General features: G+C 38.0%; 1 protein-coding gene across 3 annotated transcripts in view; it reads left to right on the top strand.

The window, feature by feature from the left end:
• The window catches only part of CSMD2 (CUB and Sushi multiple domains 2), a 1,275,366-nt gene that overhangs the window by 557,312 nt on the left and 696,294 nt on the right, over positions 1 to 21,760 (top strand). For all 3 annotated transcript variants that reach the window (XM_089673879.1, XM_089673878.1, XM_089673880.1), the window contains exon 5: positions 4,393 to 4,600. In XM_089673879.1, the coding sequence (XP_089530005.1) occupies positions 4,393 to 4,600 (208 nt within the window). The remainder of the gene's footprint in view (positions 1 to 4,392; positions 4,601 to 21,760) is intronic.

Raw genomic sequence — 21,760 nt, 5'->3', positions numbered from 1 at the left:
CTATAATGCCAAGAGCAATGATATAATGGTACACATGAGGGTCATTCAGACATTAGCTATCTTGCCTAGACTGTTGCCTTGATCAGTTTCAGAGGCGGACTGACAACTCATGGGGCCCCCGGGCAATAGGGGATCATGGGGCCCCTGTGTCCTTGCCCAAACTCAAAAAAGCCTATGAAAAAGGTACCAGGGGCATCTCATGGGGCCCCCTACTGACCCCAGGCCCTCGGGCAGTGCCCGAGTTTCCAAATGGTCAGTCCGCCCCTATTTGATTGTTTTTGTATTCAAAAGCTAGTTGAACGTGACTACAATTGCTGCAAGATGGCCTATATGTGGGCAGCATTGCTGTTCTAAACTGATCTTTGGTGACTTTGGTGGCTATAGGTTACCGAGTACTGTTGTGCATTCTAGGTTCAAAGGCTATCTGTCTTCAAGCTAAATACCAACCTGATTGCAAACTGTGTGCTAGATCTTGGAGTTATATTAGTTAAAGTGGTCCTAAAGAAGTGCTTAAAGCAGAACTCCTGCCAAATAAAGAACCAAGATTAAAAATGCATAAAGGCCTTAAAAAAAAAAAATCAAAACAAAAACAAAAAAAAAAACCCAAACAAGCCAGCATTTTCAGCAATGTGCACTTTCAATCCACAGATTTCCCCTACAGTACTTTTTTCACCTGCTAGCTGTTCGCAGTCTGATAGTCAGCATCAGTCAACCCACTTCTTCTAAGCCCAAGTCATCCTGGATCCACCCCAGTATGTTACTAGACAGTGAATGGAGAAGCAGCACACTGATGAGCTTATCTTTTCGGGCTCTCTGCTTTCTTTTGCTATCACAGTATTATTATTATTATACAGGATTTATACAGCACCAACAGTTTGCACAGGACTTTACAAAATGAAGTTAGACATTACAGTTACAATACAATTTGGTACAAGAGGAAACAGAGGGCCCTGCTCGTTATAGCTTACAATCTAAGAGGGACGGTTGAGTGATATAAAGGTAATAGCTGAGGGGGGGATGAGCTGATGGAGAAAATAAATGTTGGTTTACTAAGAAGAAGCAGGATAGACCTCTTTAAAGAGAAAGGTTTTCAGGGATTGTCTAAAGATGGATAGATTAGGAGACAGCCGGACAGATTGGGGTAGAGAGTTCCAGAGGATGGGAGAAGCTCGGGAGAAGTCCTGGAGGTGAGCATGGGAGGAGGTGACACGGGAGCTAGAGAGCGGAAGGTCTTGGGAGGATCGAAGAGATCAGTTTGGTTGATATTTTGAGACCAGGTTGGTGATGCAGCTGGGGGAAGAGTTGTGGATGGCATTGTAAGTTTTTGTTAGTATTTTGAATTGTATTTGTTGAGGGAGTGGAAGCCAGTAGAGGGATTGGCAGAGAGGGGTGGCAGACACTGAACGGTTGGTAAGGTGGATGAGCCTGGTAACAGTATTCATGATGGACTGCAGGGGGGATAGCCTATGTAAATGTAAGCCAATGAGGAGGGAGTTGCAGTATGCTTCTTGTCCTCACATGAACTGATTGACTCCTTGTACTGCTTTGTCACACTTCATCCCTACTGTACAGGGGCTGCAAGAGGCTGATACCTGGTCAAATGCAGGTACTATCACTGCTTTTATAAAAAAAAAAAAAAAAGTACATTCAGCCTGGATTTACACTGATGCAGTGCGGAATTCGCAGCGGTGTGTGAGCAAATTCAGCACTGCATCCCAATCGCACCTCATTCATGCGAACTGCTGCAAGTGTGTATGTTAACAACACCCCAAAATTGGTCCGTAAAATGCGGTGCAATGTGCAGAATCGGATCGCATAAGTGTGAATACCCATGCAATCCAATTCTAGTGCGGACCAAAAAAAGGGTCCTGCACCTTTTTAGTGTGCATGCAGTGCGATTTGAGCCATACAAAATGTATGGCTCAAATCGCACCGCACAGAATTCGCATGTGATTTGCGCAGGAATGCGGTGCGGTTCCTGTGCGATATGCCACACCGCACAAGTGTGAACCCAGGCTTAATGATGTATCATGGATTACTGAGATATATTGATTTTTGTCTTGAATAACTACCTAGAGTTCAGCTTTACCTGCACATGAAACTAACACGCATCTTGTAAGTTAACATTGTTAAAGTAGCTTTCCACCAAGAAAATCCACCAAATGCTGATTAGAAATGCACCTTTCACAGAATTGTTTGGCTGATGTTTTCATAGATGTAAGCAGAATTGACTGCAAATACAATATTTCTGTAATAAGTCATGCAGTCAGAAAAACCCAGTATAAACTAAAGATACCAAAAATTATAGGTTTTCCTCTTTCTATGTGAACTGATAGAGACACTTGCTCTATGTGAAAGGTTGCAATCTTAATATCAGCTTGTAGGTACTGTTAACAGCTATTCAACAGAGTGTCAGGCAGTAATTAAAATAAATTTAGCTGTGTTGTTCATTTGCATTCCCCAGTCTATTAGCACCTTAAGCGGGGTCATATAAGCAGTTCATTTAAACCGATCTAGAAAAGTTCAATGTATTGAACCAGGGCATGCTATGCCCAATGTATGCATTTAACCTGCAGTGGAAGTTAAAATGCTGTGCACAGCTCCTTGTAGTCAGTTTTCTCATGTGCGTAATAATAATTGCTAATTTGCTCAATTTAAATCAATCTGTATTGATACAGTAGGAATGAAATACAGATTTTAAGAATTTCTATATATGCAGAACTAAAGCTTATAGTAGAACTAAAGGCAAACTTTTTTTTTCATTTTGGAGAGAGTGGGGGAGGATACCCATACGGAAGAAAAATATATTTTAAAAGTACTCTTCCCAAATATATTCCCATATATTTGAAATGCTACAATTTGGCCATATAAAATATATTTGAAAATATATTTATATATATATATATATATATATATATATATATATATATATATATATATATATATACTGCATGTTGAAATGCATTTATAGTACAAAATATATGAAAGATATTTTTAAAAATAAATTTCAAATATACTGTATGTCTTTAAAAATACAAATCTCCATTTTTGGAATGCGTTTACAAATATATGTAAAAATATATGTTAAAATTATATTTAATAGGTTAAAAAAATGTTTTAAAAATATATCCCCAGGGAGTTCATGGCCTGAGCAAACTGTCAGGTTTTTATGGTAGTGAGCCCTTGTAGAAAGCCTACTCAAGTTCCCCAGGGTGCAGGGTCTAAGCCCCAGCTTGCTTCTTCGCCAGGGCCCCTGATGATGAAGATAGACTTGCAGAAAACTGGAATCAGGTCATGCCCCCAGATATGCCTGACTGACAGTGTGGAGACCACCCGCGTGTGCATAGTACAGATGGCAGGAGACAGAAGATAATCCAGGAACCCAGCCAAAGTCAGGGTGGGCGGCAAACAAGCAAAAACTTTAGACAAAGCCAGGGTCGGCAGACAGGTATTCGGGCACAGAATTCAAATAATACCAGGGAAACTGGAAGCACTGAGAAACTAGGAAGTTGCTCAGGCAATACAGGATGCACTGTGCATGTCTATATATAGGGAAGCAGACTGGGAGGCAGGCTAGGAAGTGATAGAAGTGAAACAGATATAAATCTACAATAGAGCAGACGATGTTCATAGGTCAACACAGAAGCCAGCAGCACATGTGAATGGAATCACAGGTTTAGCAGAATGATTGCACCAAAGAGGTAAGAATCTCACAAACAGGGAACTGCAGGCTACACTGTGATATATTACTTCTGTTTCAATAAAAGATGATACATCTAAAATTAATATGCACATGTTATATGATTTAAAAAATTGGTAAACCTTCTAAATAATTTGTTTTGACAAAATTTGGCTGCCATGCATATTTTTTGTTGCTCCAGAATTCAATGTAGTGTTCTTATAGACGTTAACTTACAATACGAATTTTCAGAACTGTCTGAAATGTATGATACTTTTTTTAATGCTGTATCATATTTCTTTGTTTCTGTTCTTTATCTTGCTTACTTTGTTTCCATTGGTGTAAGGACATGGATATAAATTTGAACAAGATTTCACACTAATGCCTTGCATTGGGAATTAGGCTTTGACGACCATATACGTTAAAATCACTGTAAAATCTTTGTACAATCTCCTTTAAACATACCAAAGCTATGTAATATGAGGACAAATTTAATCAACTGATTCAAATTTTGCATTACAATTTTGGTGGTAGATCTAAAAGACATTGTAACATTAACTTGTATAGTTTATGTTCAGCTTTATATTTATTACTTTTTTATTCACAACATCAAAAAACTTTTAAACTTTTAAAAATCCACTTTGAGTAAGTTCCAATGATATTGAACAAGAGATATGCAATGTTTTATAACATATTTTGTCCTCTTTGTCTAGCGGACGATGCATGTGGAGGAACTTTAAGAGGCCAAAGTGGAATCATCACAAGTCCTCATTTTCCATCGGAATACAATAACAATGCTGACTGTACGTGGACAATACTAGCAGAGGTTGGAGATACAATTGCCTTGATCTTTACAGATTTTCAATTAGAAGATGCTTATGACTATCTGGAAGTCACAGGAACAGAGGGCTCTTCTCTTTGGTAAGTGAGAATTGCATGGAAAACATTCTATTCCTTTAAACATTTAATGTGAAAGAATGACTACCAAATACATAATTGGTGATTTCAAAGATAATGGAAATCCCCTATATTGTTGGGGTTCCTCTATACTAACATGGAGGGATCTTTGCTTACTACAGTAATCGCTGTGTTTCAGTTGTTTGAAGTATTTGGGAGATCAGGATATACCTAGATTACATGTAGGTAGACAGTTTTCTAAAGACAATGGGCTTGAGAAATTAATAAGTAGATAGTGGTGCAGAAAGGAATTAACAGGTGAAATACAATTTGAAATAGTTGTTTATATTAAATAGACGTTATGGCTTGGTTTACTAAAATTCTATGTTGGTTCGAGTTTAAGATTTTTTTCAACATAAGGGCATTGCCACTTTGTTTTAGTGTCTGCTACAAAACAACAAAGGATGCTAAGGTCCATTTTGCAATTGCATGCAGAATAATTTTTTTTACATTTTTTGAAGAATGCCATGTAAAATATACAGAAATATGCTTTGGTGCCTACTTTAAAATAAATAAAAATGCTAAGGTTCATTTTTCAATTTGCAATTAGGCAGCATACTTTTTTCCTTATAATTTTGACATTTTTGGGAATGCCATGTAAAGCATTTAGAAATATAGTTGCAATCTATATCAAATAATGACAAACCCAATTAAAATGAGATTACAGTGTTTTGGATACAATAAAATAGCAATATTGAATAAAACCAGTGCATTCTGAAGGAGTTGTCTTTCTTTCCCTTTCATTTTTTTTTTTAATAATATACCTGTAGGTACATATGTATACTATAGCAATGGATAATAAAATTAACAGGTAACAATAAACAAGAGAACATGGTAAAAAACCACCAAGGGCACAACCTGGGTACTGTAATTGTAATATTCAAACCTAATGTAGGGGGGGGGATTAAAGGGCAATAATCTTTCAAGTCTTCAGGCTTTTAGCAAGAGTATGAGGCTTGGAAACACTAGGACGTTAAATGGTTTTGTTGGGTGAGGTAGAAGGCTGCCAGTGATCATTAGAGTGAACAGACGTTCCCAATGTGTCCTTAAGTTTCTTGATATCGTAGCAAACTGTATGTTTATAGGCAGACTTTGTCGGAAGCAGAAATGGGGACCATGTTTTGAAGAATTGATGAGGTTTTTATGTATTCTTTTTCTGACATAGCATCAGAAAATAATGTTGTTTGTCAAGTATAATGGCCAGCAAATGTACAGTATATACTGTGGAATCTATTTGTACTGGAACAATACATATAACATGGTGAGATGTAGGCAGGGAAGACCATTAGAGTGTAATACCAGACTCTATATTTGAGATGGGGAAAGGGAGATAGGGAATTAAATCTGTAGAGGAGTGGTGAGAATTCTACTGGTTGGTCTGATTAGGGAACAAAGATAACAGAGAAAGGGCAATGTGGTTTAGTTGGGGGAGAGTAGTATGGGGGTTAGAGAATGGTTGTGGGGTAGCATTGAGTAAAATAGGAGGTTAGGTTAGGTCAACGGCACAGGGAGGAAGAGGTGATAAGGATGATGGAGTTGATAGGAGAGTCTGTTAGATATTGCTGAATGAGGTGGGTGCCTGGGAAGGGTTAGAAAGAGTTGAATTGGAGAGGAATTGCTTGCATTCCTCTGTGTAGAAAAAAATGTATCCTGTAAAACCAGGTGGTTTGGAATTTTGAGTCTGTACTCTTGGGGGTGGGGGCTAGTTGGGTCCTCCATAAGTTTATGATCTTCAATGCTGTGGAGACATTGCTGCATGGATGGAAAGAAAGAGGCCATTCACAGTGCTGGCATGCAAAACATGCTGCATTAACCAAATTTATTATAACTGATTTGTATAGGCCTTCAGAGGCACTGTTTAAAACCAAGGTTGACTGAAAGTGGTTCCTAAAGGTTGAAGGTTTTTTACCTTCATGCTTTCTATGTATGAAGGTAAAAAACCTTTAGTGTGCAGCTCCCCCCCCCAGCCCCACTCAATAATTACCTGAGGCCGATCTCAATCCAGGGATGTGAAGAGGAGCAGCCTCTCCATTCTCATTGGCTAAGGCACAGCTGGGGGAGCAATTTGCTCCTGCTGCTGTCAATCACAGCCAGTGAGGAGAGAGTGGGAGGTGGGGCCAAGCCGCACCATATGTGTCTTCTAGACACATAGAGGCAGTTCAGAAGTAAGCATGCACGAGTGCCCCCAGAGCATGAAGCCTGGTATGGGGGGCACTCAGCAGGGGGAGGAGCCAGGAGTTTTGATGGGAGACCCGATTAGAGGAGGATTGGGGCTGCTTTGAGCAAAACTATGAGACAGAGCAGGTAAGTATGACATGTTGGTTAATTAAAAAAATATTAACCTGTAGTATCACTTGAATTTCTGAAGTGTGGACTTGTGTCCAGAAAGGTTGCTGGGATGACCAGGACCAAAAGATATGAAGTATGTCACCAGGTATGGCATTTAGTTGTGTTGGGGTTGACACCAGCAGTTAAAGTAGAATTCCATCCTAAACCTATCTAGATTTAAAAATGTTCCCTCCCATCTCCTAACACCTATGCTCACTAACCTATGTATAAAAGAAGTATATACTTACCTATTTTCAGCCTCATTCAGTCCAGTCATATAATCCAGTTCCCCTGTGTCAGCCAGTGGCTGCTGAAAGGTATAAGGGGAGAGAGAGCTTACTTCAGGTGGCAAATGAGAGCCTTTGGGGGACATAACAGATCTTGGCTTTACCAGCAGTTGCTGACCGCTCTCTCCTCTCCCCTGCAGCCTCTGTTGGATCACACAGGGGATCACATGACTGGTCAGGAATTTTGGAGTTTTAAGCTGCTTGGACTGAATAGTGTCATTTAATCTACAATCATAAGTTTCTGTGGAACACCCATAAGATCCTGCACAGTTGGCAGTTGCTGGTAAATCCAGTTTGTAACATTTTTGTTTCTAAACTGATAAAAGGAAAATCTATGGTAGGATAAATTTTTTTGGTGGTGCACAATTTTATTAATAGTCTCAAATGCTCAAAGGGTCAGAGACATGAAAGGTGATTGAAGTCAGCGTGTGAATATTGACATTTGTGATATTCTTGAAGGTATGCTGTGGGATGTCTCCACTTCAGGGAGATGTCAAAATCATGCTATGCACTGTGAATGATATTTTAACACCATCAACAGCTTCCTTATATTATATACAACTGCCATGTCAGTGACTATGCCCACCTGCAGGGATTTCATTAGTTTGCAGTAGTATTTGTGCCAGTCTGGCAGCTAATTCTTTGAAAGGTATTTTCTGTCTTGTAATAAGCAAATTAGCTGATATATTCTATATCAAGTGGATGCTTGTAATTTTTAAGAAGGATGTTATTGTTGGCTTCCTTTCTAGTAGGTAGATAAATCTTGTCTGAGTATTTGCTTGTACGGGAAAGCTAGGTGTTTACCAACTTGTTGTTTCAACAATTTGAAATTCTTGTTTGTAAGGCCATAAGGGCCAGGGCCTTGACACCAGCAGAACATGCAATAATGTGCATTATCTCCAGCTCAATGATCTCACCATTTAACAAGTAGAAATGATCATATATCAGGGAGGGGAGAAATGTGATTTTCAGAAAATCATCCTGTCCAGTGGAGCGAAGAAGTTCACTGTATAAAAAGTTCAATATTAGACTGTAAACACTTCAGCTATTTAAGAAGGAATATACTTAATGTGCCATTTGCATCCCTTGACATCCATAATGGGATGAAGTAGACACTGACCCCATGCAAGATTCGCAAGCAGCCCTACAAGACTTGTCCCTGTATTTAAAAAAAAACAAAACAGACATTCCCAAGGAATTAAACATGTCTGTCATATGTTTCTATTAACATACCACACAGATGTTTAGCAGATATCCAGCTGGAGCGATTCTGGTCACATATGTTACCCTTGTATATACATGATATGCATTTTGTGCTTTGTCACATCCATATAGACTGTTGAAACCTTTTCTTTGGAGTGGATGAGTAAGCCAATATTTTCGAGAGAAGCTTTAACGCAGTAAACAGAATTATTCCCACAGGGACCATTGTCATGTTCATACTCCATCTACCAACTTTGAAGATGTGTACTAAAAGTGTCATCATTTTTGTATGTGATAAGGGAATCTCCAAGAAGGAGTAGAGGGTTGATCAACCTGATGTTAAAAGTGGAACTTTAGTCAGAAAATTAAGTCCTGCTCGATTGCTTCATGCTAGCCCCTTTTGCAGGTGTAGTTATGTAAACCATTAAAAATAAGTGCCTTTACTGTTTAAAATCCAGTAGTACACTGTCTCACCCTGCCCTGCACATGCTTGTTTTCTTCCTTTTTTGGCAATGTGCCTAAAATCAGAGTCACTAGAGGCCAATCAGCTGACATCCTAAAGATTTTCTGCTGCTCAGGGACTCTAAGCTTCATCAAAATCAGCCTCCAGCAAGAAAAAACAGGAGCAATGCTTAAGACAAAGTACAGAACACACTAATTTATATAGCATAATTATTTATATGGAATGTATGTTCCTTGCTAATGAGCATTTTTTAGCAAGTTGTTATGGGTAAAGTCAGTGGTGTATTTTGGTTTTGTGCTGCCCTAGGCAAGACTAAAATCTGGCATCCCCGCATCTAAATTTGTCCCATCCCTTCCTGTTTAAGATCCACCCCTTCATTTGTAAACACCACCCTTCCTCTTTAGGCTCCACCTCTGCCTGTTAGAGCTCCACCTCTTATTTATTCCATTATCGGTGGCATTTGGAGGAATAGTGCCCCATCACTGGTGTCCGTGGGAGGAATAGTGCCCCATCACTGGTGTCAGTCAGAGGAATAGTGTCCCATCATTATTGTCAGTGTGGGAGGAATAGTGCCGCATCATTGGTGTCAGTGGGAGGAATAGTGCCCCATCATTGGTGTCAGTGGGAGGAATAGTGCCCCATCATTGGTGTCAGTGGGAGGAATAGTGTCCCATCATTGGTGTCAGTGTGGGAGGAATAGTGCCCCATCATTGGTGTCAGTGTGGGAGGAATAGTGCCCCATCATTGGTGTCAGTGGGAGGAATAGTGTCCCATCACTGGTGTCAGTGGAAGGAATAGTGTCCCATCATTGGTGTCAGTGTGGGAGGAATAGTGCCCCATCATTGGTGTCAGTCTGGGAGGAATAGTGCCCCGTCATTGGTGTCAGTGGGAGGAATAGTGTCCCATCATTGGTGTTAGTGGAAGGAATAGTGTCCCATCATTGGTGCCAGTGGGAGGAATAGTGCCCCTCACAGCAAATACGCCCCTGGGTAAAGTTCCACTTTGCTAATTATTGTCACTGAGGCATAAGAGGCGTTTAAATATAATAAAGTAATATCCATTTAACATTTAAAAGGAGGGACTGTCCAACCAATATTGTATCAAACATTGACAGCAAAACCCCTGTCAATGGGGGTAAAGAGGTCTTCAAACAGCAGAGTGATCGAAATCCTCAAAAACATGGAAATGCTGAAACTTGGGTGGATGTAGAAGTTAAAGGTGTGATGAAGTGTGATTAGGTATGACAGGGCCCAGCGTGTGAGTATACATGACTTTAAAAATATCATGTAGTCCTAGGGTTGTAGGGATGCACATGGAGTAAAGTTTGTTGAGAGTTGAGGGCTTATAGGTTTCTGACAAGTCAAAAAGCCAAAGGTTCTTGATTATGTAGGGCCTCTAGTGAGAAACTAAAATGTGCTAACTTGATTTTCTAGCTCTACAATCCAGATACCATGGGGTTGTACTTGGCCTTGTAGCTCCTGGAGACAGAGTCATAGAATTATGTATCAATGCTGTAAGGAAGGCCAAGTCACGGTTTTATTGCCACATCATCAGCCAACTTGTTGTAGTACAAGACTATTTTGGGTGGTTACATTGGTTGTTCTGTGTCTGACCCCTCACATTCAGAAAGGTATGCCTGATCTTTGTCCACCATTTTATGCAGGTGGTATTTAGGGTCCTTTATTGGTGGAGAGTTTTTGTCTGAAATTTGGTCATAGTAGACATAGCAAAGGTAGCAGACTCCAAAATAGCATCTGCAAAGACATTAAACAGTAGTGTCCTTGAGAGTGAATGTGGCAGGATGGAAGCTCACTGGTACTTTTTAATGTCACAGATAGCTAAAATGATGTCCACTCCTATCTACAATAATGCAAACTCTATTATGAATGTAGATGGATAACATGATAAAATGTAATTTAAGGTGAGATCTATTCGCAGATTAAATATAACAAATAAGCACTGAAATTTGTCTCATAGATACACATTTAAACATGACAGAGATAAACAAAGAAACAACAGTTTTAGAATATGTTCTCTCCCTGGAAGTGCTAAGTATGAAAAACTTCCCTGGGAAATATATGCAAATATGCCTTAACAGATGGAAAAAAGATTTCTGGGTAATTGCCATTAAAAAAAAATTATTTATGACAAAAATAAAACCAAAGCAATGCTAAAGTTTGATTAATAAATGTAGAACTATATTGTGTTGACTTTTAGTAGCCATACAGATTACAGCATAAAAGTGCTTAATGACAAAGTAATAAACAATAGACTGTGTATTGGATAGTTTAAATAATTTTACAGAAAGTTCATTTTAGAAAGACAATTATTTTTAGCATGTAAGCTGGAATTTTACAAGTTCTACAGGTCTTTCCAAGAGTGATGGAAGACAAGACACTCACCCATCTTCAAACAACTTTAACACCAACTGGACCTGCTGTGATCTACCTCCCAACCCTGCTATTTGGCATATGTGGGGTACACACAACAAAAGTTTTGATCCTTTTTCTTCATGATTGTTACTGGGATGTTCAGATATTTTCCAGCATGTCAATATAATGGGATGGTGGTTTTTAGCGCTCTGATTATTTTTCTTTTGTTGTGTCTAAGTGTGTTGCATTGTCTATGTATTTTGAGCTCTGCATTGCCGTTCTAGGTCATTCAATAGTAGTAGAATAGTATTCAAAGTAGCAACACTTTATTGCTTTGGCCAGTATGTTGCATCAAGTAGAGGTTTCAAGATACTGTAATAGTAGACAATTAACTTCTTTGTGTTGTTACAATTGTTGAAATACCTGTATTCTTGCTACTATTTTTTAATTATAATTTTTTTTTTGGTATTGAATAGCAGTAGTAGAGTGATGTAGCATTTGTTACCCATTGATTATTGCAGAACATTTAAAGTTTAAGTGATAACCTTTATTGGTTAGCTTCAGTTATGAAAGATTCAAACTTTTCACATTACTTAGATCCTTTATTTAGGCTTTATCCATTTTTAATCTGAAGAAGGGATCTATATTATCCTGAAAGCTTTTTTTAGTAGCTTAAGTTAGCCAATAAAGTGTATCACTTATACCAGATGCTTTTTGCATTGTTACTTAATATGAATATAAACTATTTACTGCTTTGCGCTGGTATCCCTACATTATCTACACATAGGGGGAGATTTACTTAAATGGAAAATGCAAAATCTGGTGCAGCTGTGCACAGAAACCAATCAGCTTTCAGGTTTTATTGGCAAAGCATAATTGGACAAACTGAGATTAGAAGTTGATTGGCTATCATGCACAGCTGCACCAGATTATGAGAGCTCCAGTTTCAGTAAATCTCCCCCATGGTGTTTGAATTTAACATACTAGACAGGAGATTGAGCTGTGTTCTTACATTATACTTTGTATGTCAATGAAACAGCTGGAGGTAAGAAAGATTTTTCTTACAGTTGGTAATTGTCAGGCTTTTAATAGATGCATATAAGTTGAACCTGTGTTACTTTAAATGTAATAAACATTAAGCAGACATACAAATTGAAGAAATCTGAAAATAATTGTAAGTTCACTTAAACTGTAAAACTCTATAGGAGCTCCAAATCCAAGGATGCTCCGTATTCAAACAATAACTTCAGTTCATGAAGTTTAGTGTTCCCCAGCAGCACCTTTGTCTCCCATGCCTCAGTGTTGGTTAGTGATTCTGTCTGCTGTAGCAATGGGCTAATAGTAAGGACTTTTTAGAGGCCAAACAACTTCAAGAACTGAAATTGCTATTTGTATGTTAACGGCCTCCTGACTGCCCTATAGCAGAAGTACTGCTACAGGGCGGCAGGGCTGCGCAAAATCATATATATATATATGTATGTATATATATATATGTGTGTGTGATTTTGTATTTCCGGGTAGGGGGCATGCGCCGCCCTACCCGCGCCACCATTGGCGGCTTCAGCTGGCGATCAACGGGTTCCGGCCGGAGATTCCCCGCTGGCATCCGGCGATCATCAAGGAACAGTAACAGAGAAGAGGTCTGTATGTAAACAATACAGATCTCTTCGATGTTAGCACCAGCACGCTACTTTGTATTGCTCTGCATAGTAGAGCAATACAAAGCACAGTACACAGTAAAGGACACACAAACAACACAGTAAAACAGCACACAGTTAACCCTTTGATCACCCCAGATGTTAACTCCTCCTGCCCAGTGTGATTAGTACAGTGTCAGTGCTATATTAGTGTCAGTGGGAATGTCAATGGGAGTTAGTCAGTTCCCCCCCCAGTGTCAGAATGCCCGCTGCAGTCCTGCAGTCGCTGATCGCTGCCATTACTAGTGTAAAAAAAAAAAAAAGATCTAATTAATTAACACGTATTGGTATTTTTTTTTAGCAAAGACATGTAGCAGAATACATTTTGGCCTAAATTTATGAAATTTGAAAATTGTACTGGATATGTTATATAGCAAAAAGTCAAAAATATTAGGGATTTTTTTCAAAGTTGTCAGTCGTTTTTTGTTTATAGCACAAAAAATAAAAAACACACAGGGAAAAAAGGACATAAACTTCATTTGGGAGCAGCGTTGCATGATTGCACAATTGTCAGTTAAAATAACGCAGCGCCGTAACGCAAAAAATGGCCTGGTCAGGAAGGGGGGTAAATCCTCTGGAGTGCAAGTGGTTAAAGCGCTCTAATTTTTGGTGTTCATAGGGAGTTCTTTAAGGTATGTGAACTTAACAAGCATCTTTAGCCTGCAATAACTCATCACACAATGTGTATAGTGTTGAGTGTTTGCAAACAATCCAACTGTAGAGGATCATTGTTGATTCTAACTGCCTTATAGACATACACTATATTTTATCTCCTCTGGTAAGAATTTCATGTCTACTAACTAGAGAAAGCTTTACCATGAAAGGTTGTATGTCTTTGACTCATTCTTAACAAAGACTGTGCTTCCTTTTAAGATTTGTGTTTTGTTTCTCCCGGTGGACTGGAACACATAAATAAAGCCAATATTTAGGAGGCAGAGCAGGTGATAATTATACGGCCTTAGGCAGACCTTGTCATTGTACCATCCTGTGAATCATAATGATACATACTTGCCTAGTTTGTCAAATTCCACAATTATTGCACTGGGAAATGTGCATCTTTCATTAGGTAATGGTTGGATAGCACGCCGTGTGAACACAGACTGATATAAACCAGCTATATATAGAATTTTTCCCCAAGGCTGTTTCTATTCTTAGTTAGAGAGCAAGTACAGTGTAAGAGCATAGGTATGAAAAAGTTAAAATGTGCTAGTCTTAAAAATAAAGGCCATTTACTGGGTGCTTTTCAAATCATTACTGTAAAGTGTATCTATGTTCAAAACTTTCCACATTAAATTTCAATTATTTCTAGCCCACTCATATTAATCTGAATGATCTTGAAGTTTGTGTACTTTTTTTTTTTTGAAGAATACCATATATTCATTTCCTTGAATTCACTGACACGTATTTGCTATGTTCTGTGAATATGCACTGCTGTTTCACACATTTCACAGAGCCTGCTATCTGAACTACAGAGATGCTGAGAGGAGGAGTTTCACGAGACATGGTCAGTGCAGAAAGGTGACCAGATTTTCAAAATTAAATCTGGGGACATTGTACTGACCAAGGCCACTTTAAAGGGGTGGGATAGGGGCAGAATAGAGGGCAGCACGGGTAGCAGCACACATATTACTCCAGGATATATAGTTTGTGTGACCAATTCATGCTAAATGTAGAATAGAGCTTAAAGTGGTATGGTAAATAAAATCTAAGCCTATTCTGTTCTGGGTCAAGAGTGCAGAGGTCAGGAGTAAGTAATGCACAGAGTGCAGAGTTCAAAGGCCAAGTATGAATAAGTAGGTGGATGGGTCAAATATAAGGAGGTAGGTGGATTAGGCAGGTATAAGGAGGTACATGGACAGATCATTTATGAAGGAAAAAGATGAATAGGCTAGGCATGAGGAGGTAGGTGGACAAGCCAGGTATAAGGCAGGGGGTAGGTGGGTGCATAAGTCATAAGAAAGGGGCAGAGAAAGAGACGTCACAAGAGAAGGCCAAAGGGGGGGATTGGGGTATAACAGAAGGGAATTAGGGTGCAATAGAGGGACAGAGGAGAGTTTGGGGTACAATAGAGTGACAAAGGGAGGTTTGGGGTTTAATAAAAAGATGAAGGGAGGATTGGGGTACAAAAGAAAAGCAGAGGCAGAATGAATGGCCTTATATACTATACAAACTGCCGGTTTGTATGCATGTTATAGATCTCTATAATTAGTAGGTCCTTGTTGACCCTCATAGTTCTGCCCCACTTTTTAAAATATGAACTTAAAAGGCCAAAATGACAAGAAGCAATAACCGTAATTGCCTTACCAAAGAAGGTTTTTTTTTATGAAGATGATCAGTTTGCAAGACCAGAAGCTTGAAAATCAGCATCTGGGCGCTTAACAAAGTACTCTGTCAACACCAGTTTAACTACATATTGTATAGCATATTTAGTCAATAATATTACCGAGGTAAGACAAATGTTCTACTTTATGTCCCAACTATTCAGAGTCCCTAAGGAATAAATAGGCTGTTTCACGTACACAAGACTGGTGAAGCTGTGTTTTTCCTAATCTTGCTTTTTGCACAGTTATAGACATAGGCCCCCGTCTCCCACATGACTATGTCACGGCATTCTAATAGGTCACTCTCGGAAGTTGATGAAAATTGCTGTCTGCTATTTGCCAGAGCAGTTACTTTACTATTTTCATACTTCTACATATAACCTTTTAAGAGAAAATTGCACAGATAGTAGAACATTTATTTAAAATGTATGCTTCATTCAAATAACAAATCACTTATTGCAAAAAGATGCGTCAACCTTTATTAATGGTCCTTCTTCTCCTGAGACATACACAGTACCAACTATTTTATTTATGAGAACGTAATTGTTTCTTTTCTTTTAGATTTTATTTTAGGCAGTATATTTTGATTTATGCTTTTTGAGTCTTTTCCTTTAATTTGCTAAACTATCCCCTTAATACGTGCTTGAATATTCAGGTAAATTACATAGGTTGGTATGAGTAAGCTACAATATACTTTCAGTGAGAACATATTTTGACTTACAATTTTAATACATTATTTTTTTAAGTAACTTTTGCATTTAGATTCTTGTTTTATTTTATTTGCACTGTTAAATTATTTTGTTTACACATATGTAAATATCCCTTTCCTGTCTATCTGTATTTAAGTGATCTTCAGTATCTTCACTGATCAGCAACTGCTAGGATACAGGTGTTGATCTACTAAAAAAGTAGAGAATTTTCATTTATCAAAGTGAATATTGTATTAGCTTAGTGAACTGCATTGAATATTTACCCAGTCTAATGAAGTGTTTTCTTTGAACACCCAGTCATGAGAGGTGTCTCTACTACATGACAATAAGGCAATATCACGCATTTAAAGAGCAAGAATAGGCTGCAATTTTGATAAACACTAGTGACAAGTGAACCAGGCAAAGTTCAGTTCAATGGACATTCAGCAAACCTGGCATGATGTTCACAAGCACAGAACAAAGTGCTGAACCCAACTGAACTCTATAGGAGATTAATCTTTTTATTTGTGCTGGCCTTTATCAATTCTAATTTTCAAGTTTTTGTTCAGATAATGGCATAGTTACTTAAATACTTACATGGGGAACATGTACCAATGCAAATACATTTTTAATTCTGTATGTGGTCACTATGTAGAAATGGCAGAGATGTACAAGCGTCCAATTGGGGGAGGATGTATCCATACATCCTCCTACTCTAGCCTCTTTTATGCACCCTCGAGGGCATGCAGTGGTGTGATCGGTGATTGCTGTATTCCGCAGACACAGCAGATTACAGATCAGGGTACAGGGCCAATGTAAGGAGAGTAATCGCAAAAAGTACTCAGTAGTCAGGAGATTCGACACATAATGTATGCTTCGTGAAAGCCCAAATGTGCTCCTTGGATTTTGTGCCCCTATATGCATCTAGGCTGTGAAAAAGTCTCAAACATGTGGTTTACCCATACTCTGGAAAAGTAGTAGAATGTGTTTTGGTGTGTAATTGTAAGTAATGTATGTGAGAAATTGCTTGTTAAAGTTACAACTTTTTCGAAAAACATTTTTTGTTTAATTTCTTTAGTTTTCAAAAAAATCATGACAAAAAAATTACTGCTTCAAAAAACTACATGACTCTTACCAAATAGGGCCTCAAAAAGTTAGATAGGCTTTCAGTACATCAGAACTGATCAATTTTGAAATATATATACCATAGTCTGAAGACTCCATAACTTTCACATATATTAAATAGTATACAATGATTATTTATTTTATTATATAACAGAAACAAGAAAAGGGGTTTTTTTTGTTATTTTTTAAATGTTGGTCTTTTTTTCTTTATATAGCAAAAAATGAAAATACCCAGTAGTGATTAAATATATCTGAAATAAAGTTATATCTGTCTCAAAAAAATTTATTAAATTAATTTGGGTACAGTGTTTCATGACTGAGTAATTGTCATTCAAAGTGTGACAGCACTGAAATCTAAAAAATGTCCAAGGTGTGAAACAGTCCTGGTCTTGAAGTGGTTAAAGGATAAAATTAAAATACACAATCCTTTATTTAAATACACACATCCTTTAATTAACACACTTTGGTGATGCCTTAAAACTTCCCCTGAAGCAGTGGGATGTGCTCCTTTAAAAGTTTACAAACAAGTGGCCAGGGATCTGTCATTTAGCACCACTGCCACTAAATGACAAATCCCTAGTTGGCTTCTGTTTGTTAACAAACCAGCAGATCACCTGAGCAGCAAGGGATCCTAGGTTATGTCACTGGACAAATATGGTCATGATTTTATTTGGTCAATGACTTAATTCTATATTCCCAGTCCATTTGTCTACATACAGAAGCCAGCCAGGGATCTGTCATTAGCAGCTGGAGTAGCAGTGGGTAAACATTGTTGGTCGGTGGATCATTGTGTCAACAGGTCAATGTCATCAGGTGGAGGGTCATCTTGATTGAAGTGGACATACATCACTGGATGACATGAGTAATGCTGGATTTACATTGCGGGACATTGTTAATATTTACAGTATGCTATCACCGCAAAATGACAGACCTCCAGCTGATATTTGTTTACATATGGTAAAATTATTCTCTAAAATGTTTAACCTGAACCTGAAACTCACCCCTAATAAACAGTCTGACATACTGTATATACAGTATATAATTACAAACTAAACACAGAACAACGCATTAATAACATTTGTTTTTTTACATTACAAGCTGGTCACTTTCAAATGTGTATTAAAAAATAGATAACTATAAAGGTTAATGACAGCTTTGGGAAGCTGGCACTAAGAATTTTAGTTGCAGCACTGGCAGTTCGAATGGTAGGTTTCCTCTGAGAATAATTTTATTTCTAGCTTTTCTTCAATCAAGTGGTTTTATGTCTTGCCAGTTATTTTTAGTGTGAAACAAAACTGATGGGCATAAAAAGTTGTGTCAAGAAGGCATTGTCATTGTGCCCTATGGCAGAGAACTGTATAAGTGCATCAGTTCACAGATACACAGCTTCCAGGAAAGGGGAATGTATCCCAGCCCAGTGCAGGCTGCAGGAACACAGAAATGGATGATTGTCCGTTTTGAGAACTTTGTTATAAGTTGGTGTGGGATAGTGAATTTTTTCCCAGGAAAATGCAAATGACTAAAACTGTCAGTGTGAATTGGGGTAATACAAAAACACAAAACTCTGTTTCCAATGCATTTTTGGCATGTCATTGGATTCAGATGAGGTGGTAAGAGGAATCTTATGCTGGTCATACACCTAATATGTTCATTTTGATAAAGGACATCTTTCAGAAATCTGTTGCACTAACTGAGCAGTGAGACCAGTAGTTTTGATACAAATGACCAAAAGACCCACACAGGGTGACAATGCTGCTCCTGCATTGAGCCTCAGTGGGTTTGGTTTACTAAAGGTGAATTGGCAGTTCTCTTTGCAAGGGAATGTATTCTTATCTTAATGAGAAAGTAAGCTCTGTTGACTTCCATCTTTCAGTCATATGCACGCAAAATACTGTTGGTTAATTTTCCTTTCATGTGACTGGGTATTCTTTGTAGACTAAATTTTCACTACATTTATTGTGCTAAATCTGAGCTAAAGCTTAATTTTCAAATCTGGGTTTACATACACTTTGGGTCATATTAAGAAGACAATGTGAAAGTCAACAAACTGTCACAGCTGGGTAGTGATTGCCTGTAATTTAAAATGTAAGGGTCAACTGCAGTGAGTATTTGGTGATTGTTACTTTCACTTCCTACTGATAATGCCCATTGGGGTATTTCCTATCATTACTTCACAACCCATCAAACTCTGGCCCCAGTCATCTCATTCTTCCTCTGTTGTGATTCCCTCTAAATTTCTTTTCTACATTATATGTGCTGCTGTTTGTTTCCTTTATCTTTTGTTAAAACAAACAAGTACAGATTTACAACATTGTCAAAATCCCTGAACCCAAAATAATGCATTTATTGTTAATCCAGAAAAATGGGATGACATTTCAAATTTAACAACACATTTGTGATTTAACAAAACAGATGGCATCTTTCCTCTTGCAATACTTGTTTTCTCATTGTTTATCTTTGTGAATGTTTCCATAAATGAGATGATAATTTGAATCTTATGAGGCATTCATACCTGATAAACAGAGAATCTATATTTAATGTGTTACTAAATCCACAACAGTAAAATCAGTCTGTATATGCAGTAAAGCATGCTTGTTATACCCACTTCTTTTACTGTCCCCGATCCATATGCTGATAGTACAGAGCCCTAGGAGACACTTTGCACATGCTTAGTTTAGTGTGTATTGCTAGAGAGTTTTACTTCTTTGGGAGGGTGCATGTGATCGGCACAGAGCCAATCAGCATTGTCCAGACAGAGGGTCAGGGGTTATGCAGCCTCATAGGACAGTCAGAGGAGAATGAAAACTCCTCTTACAAGCTTTAACCAGTGCTCAGCTGGACACTGATAAAAGTCGCAAGACTACTCTATACTGCTGATAAGAAAAAGTATGTAGCAGTTTATATTTACTACAATAATTGCATATCCATGTTCTGTGTACTGTAGGAGGCCAGCTATACGTAATGCAATGTCATGGGTTTAGTAACACTTTAAGTGTTTTCATTTCCTGATATTTTTCTGTGGGAATAGATAGATTCTTATATAAAGCTTATAGTGAACATGTTTGAAGAGGCAATGATCCAAAAAGGCAACTGTATCAGGTGCTCCCACACTTACTGCTGTTCTCATTTATAATTAATTTCTTTTGTCTAATTATGTGCTTTCTTTGAGCAAGCTCTTGCCGTTGGAGGGATTTAAGAAAACCAGCTTAAATATCAAAAGTTTTAAGTGGCATATATTTCTTTTCACTATATCATTATTGTGGTTTTAGATCATTCTGATTGTTGCAGATTTCTAACTAGAGCTTCTGCAAAGTATACCTTGTGATTTTTATTGTAGGATTTATGTTTACTAATGACGGCAGTTTCATGCTCAAGGCTAATGGAAATTTGAAAGGATAATTAACAGTTATTATAAGCTGCAAAAACAAGGCCTTTTCTTATTATATCCTTCAGCCTAACACAAACTAATAACAGCCTTGCTTCTACAAAGATGATTTAGAAGTTAAAAGTTATAATTTAGTAACGACTATAACTACTACAGCTATTAAACCAGTATTTTATAACATGTATATTGGAGTAAGGCTGGATTTACACAGCAGAATTCTTTGTATACTCATCATGTTTCAGTATTTCAGCCACATCAAAATATAATACTACTTCTACAAACAACTCTACATAATTGAGTAATGCTGTTTATACAACACCTGAGTTTTGCATGCAAGACAGCTAATTTAGGTATCACTGGCAGTAGTTTGGCAGTATGGAAGCCATGCAGGCTATGAACAAGCACAACTTTGGGAGTAAAATCTTTTTGTTGTTGAACCCTTTCCATTAAAACAAACCTGTCACATAGTAGACAATATCACATTATTGAAAGAAAATGCAGTGGTCAATAGTATTTTTTCTTATGACTGGCACACACTATCAATTTTTTCCTCATTCAACCCAGTAGGCTGAACTAAAAAAAATCTGAAGAGCTCAGGAGGATCTCGCTATACTAACTATCCAATGTTAGTACAGCGATCTCCCTGCTGAGCTATTGTGTCCTGACAGGGGGACCCCCCCATCAGAACATACTAGTCAGACATTGGCTGCCAGCACTGATTGGATGCCACTCAGATGCTGGTTTTCCGGAAAAGCTGGTGTACACATGGGCCGAACGTTGGGCTGTTTCTGTTGAACCGACCAATATTGGCTGATATTGGGCCCATGTGTACGGGTCTTAAGTCATCAGTAGTCAAATTTTTAAAATTTTTTAGAATTAAGCTTTCAATAAAGCTTTGTGCACAAACATTGACGTTAAAGTGGCACTAAACTGGTTTGAATAAAAATATATATTCTATGTAAGTATGTATTCTTTTTTACCTTCTTTTGCACACAGCCCCTTCAAATGTCTTTTTTTTAATTTTGCTGCTGTAATCCAACTTCCTGTTATGTTGGACCTTAGCTACCCTCTCTTGTTGGCTCCAAAGATAAGACTAAGAACTATGGGATGTGTAGTGTGCATAGAGTAGTGTACTTGGCCACAACTAATGTGCACTGCTGGTTCCAGACAAACAGAAGGGTAATGGAGAGGGTTCAATGGAGAGCTCATGCAAGACATTACAAGGAGGCAGAAAAACACAGTAAGAAATGATTT

The sequence above is a fragment of the Staurois parvus genome, unplaced genomic scaffold (assembly GCF_062004578.1).
Source record: "Staurois parvus isolate SC_StPar_1 unplaced genomic scaffold, SC_StPar_1.0 ptg000145l, whole genome shotgun sequence".
Classification (NCBI taxonomy): domain Eukaryota; kingdom Metazoa; phylum Chordata; class Amphibia; order Anura; family Ranidae; genus Staurois; species Staurois parvus.
The sequence above is the reverse complement of the archived record's forward strand: the minus strand, read 5'-3'. Positions and strand labels throughout refer to the sequence as shown.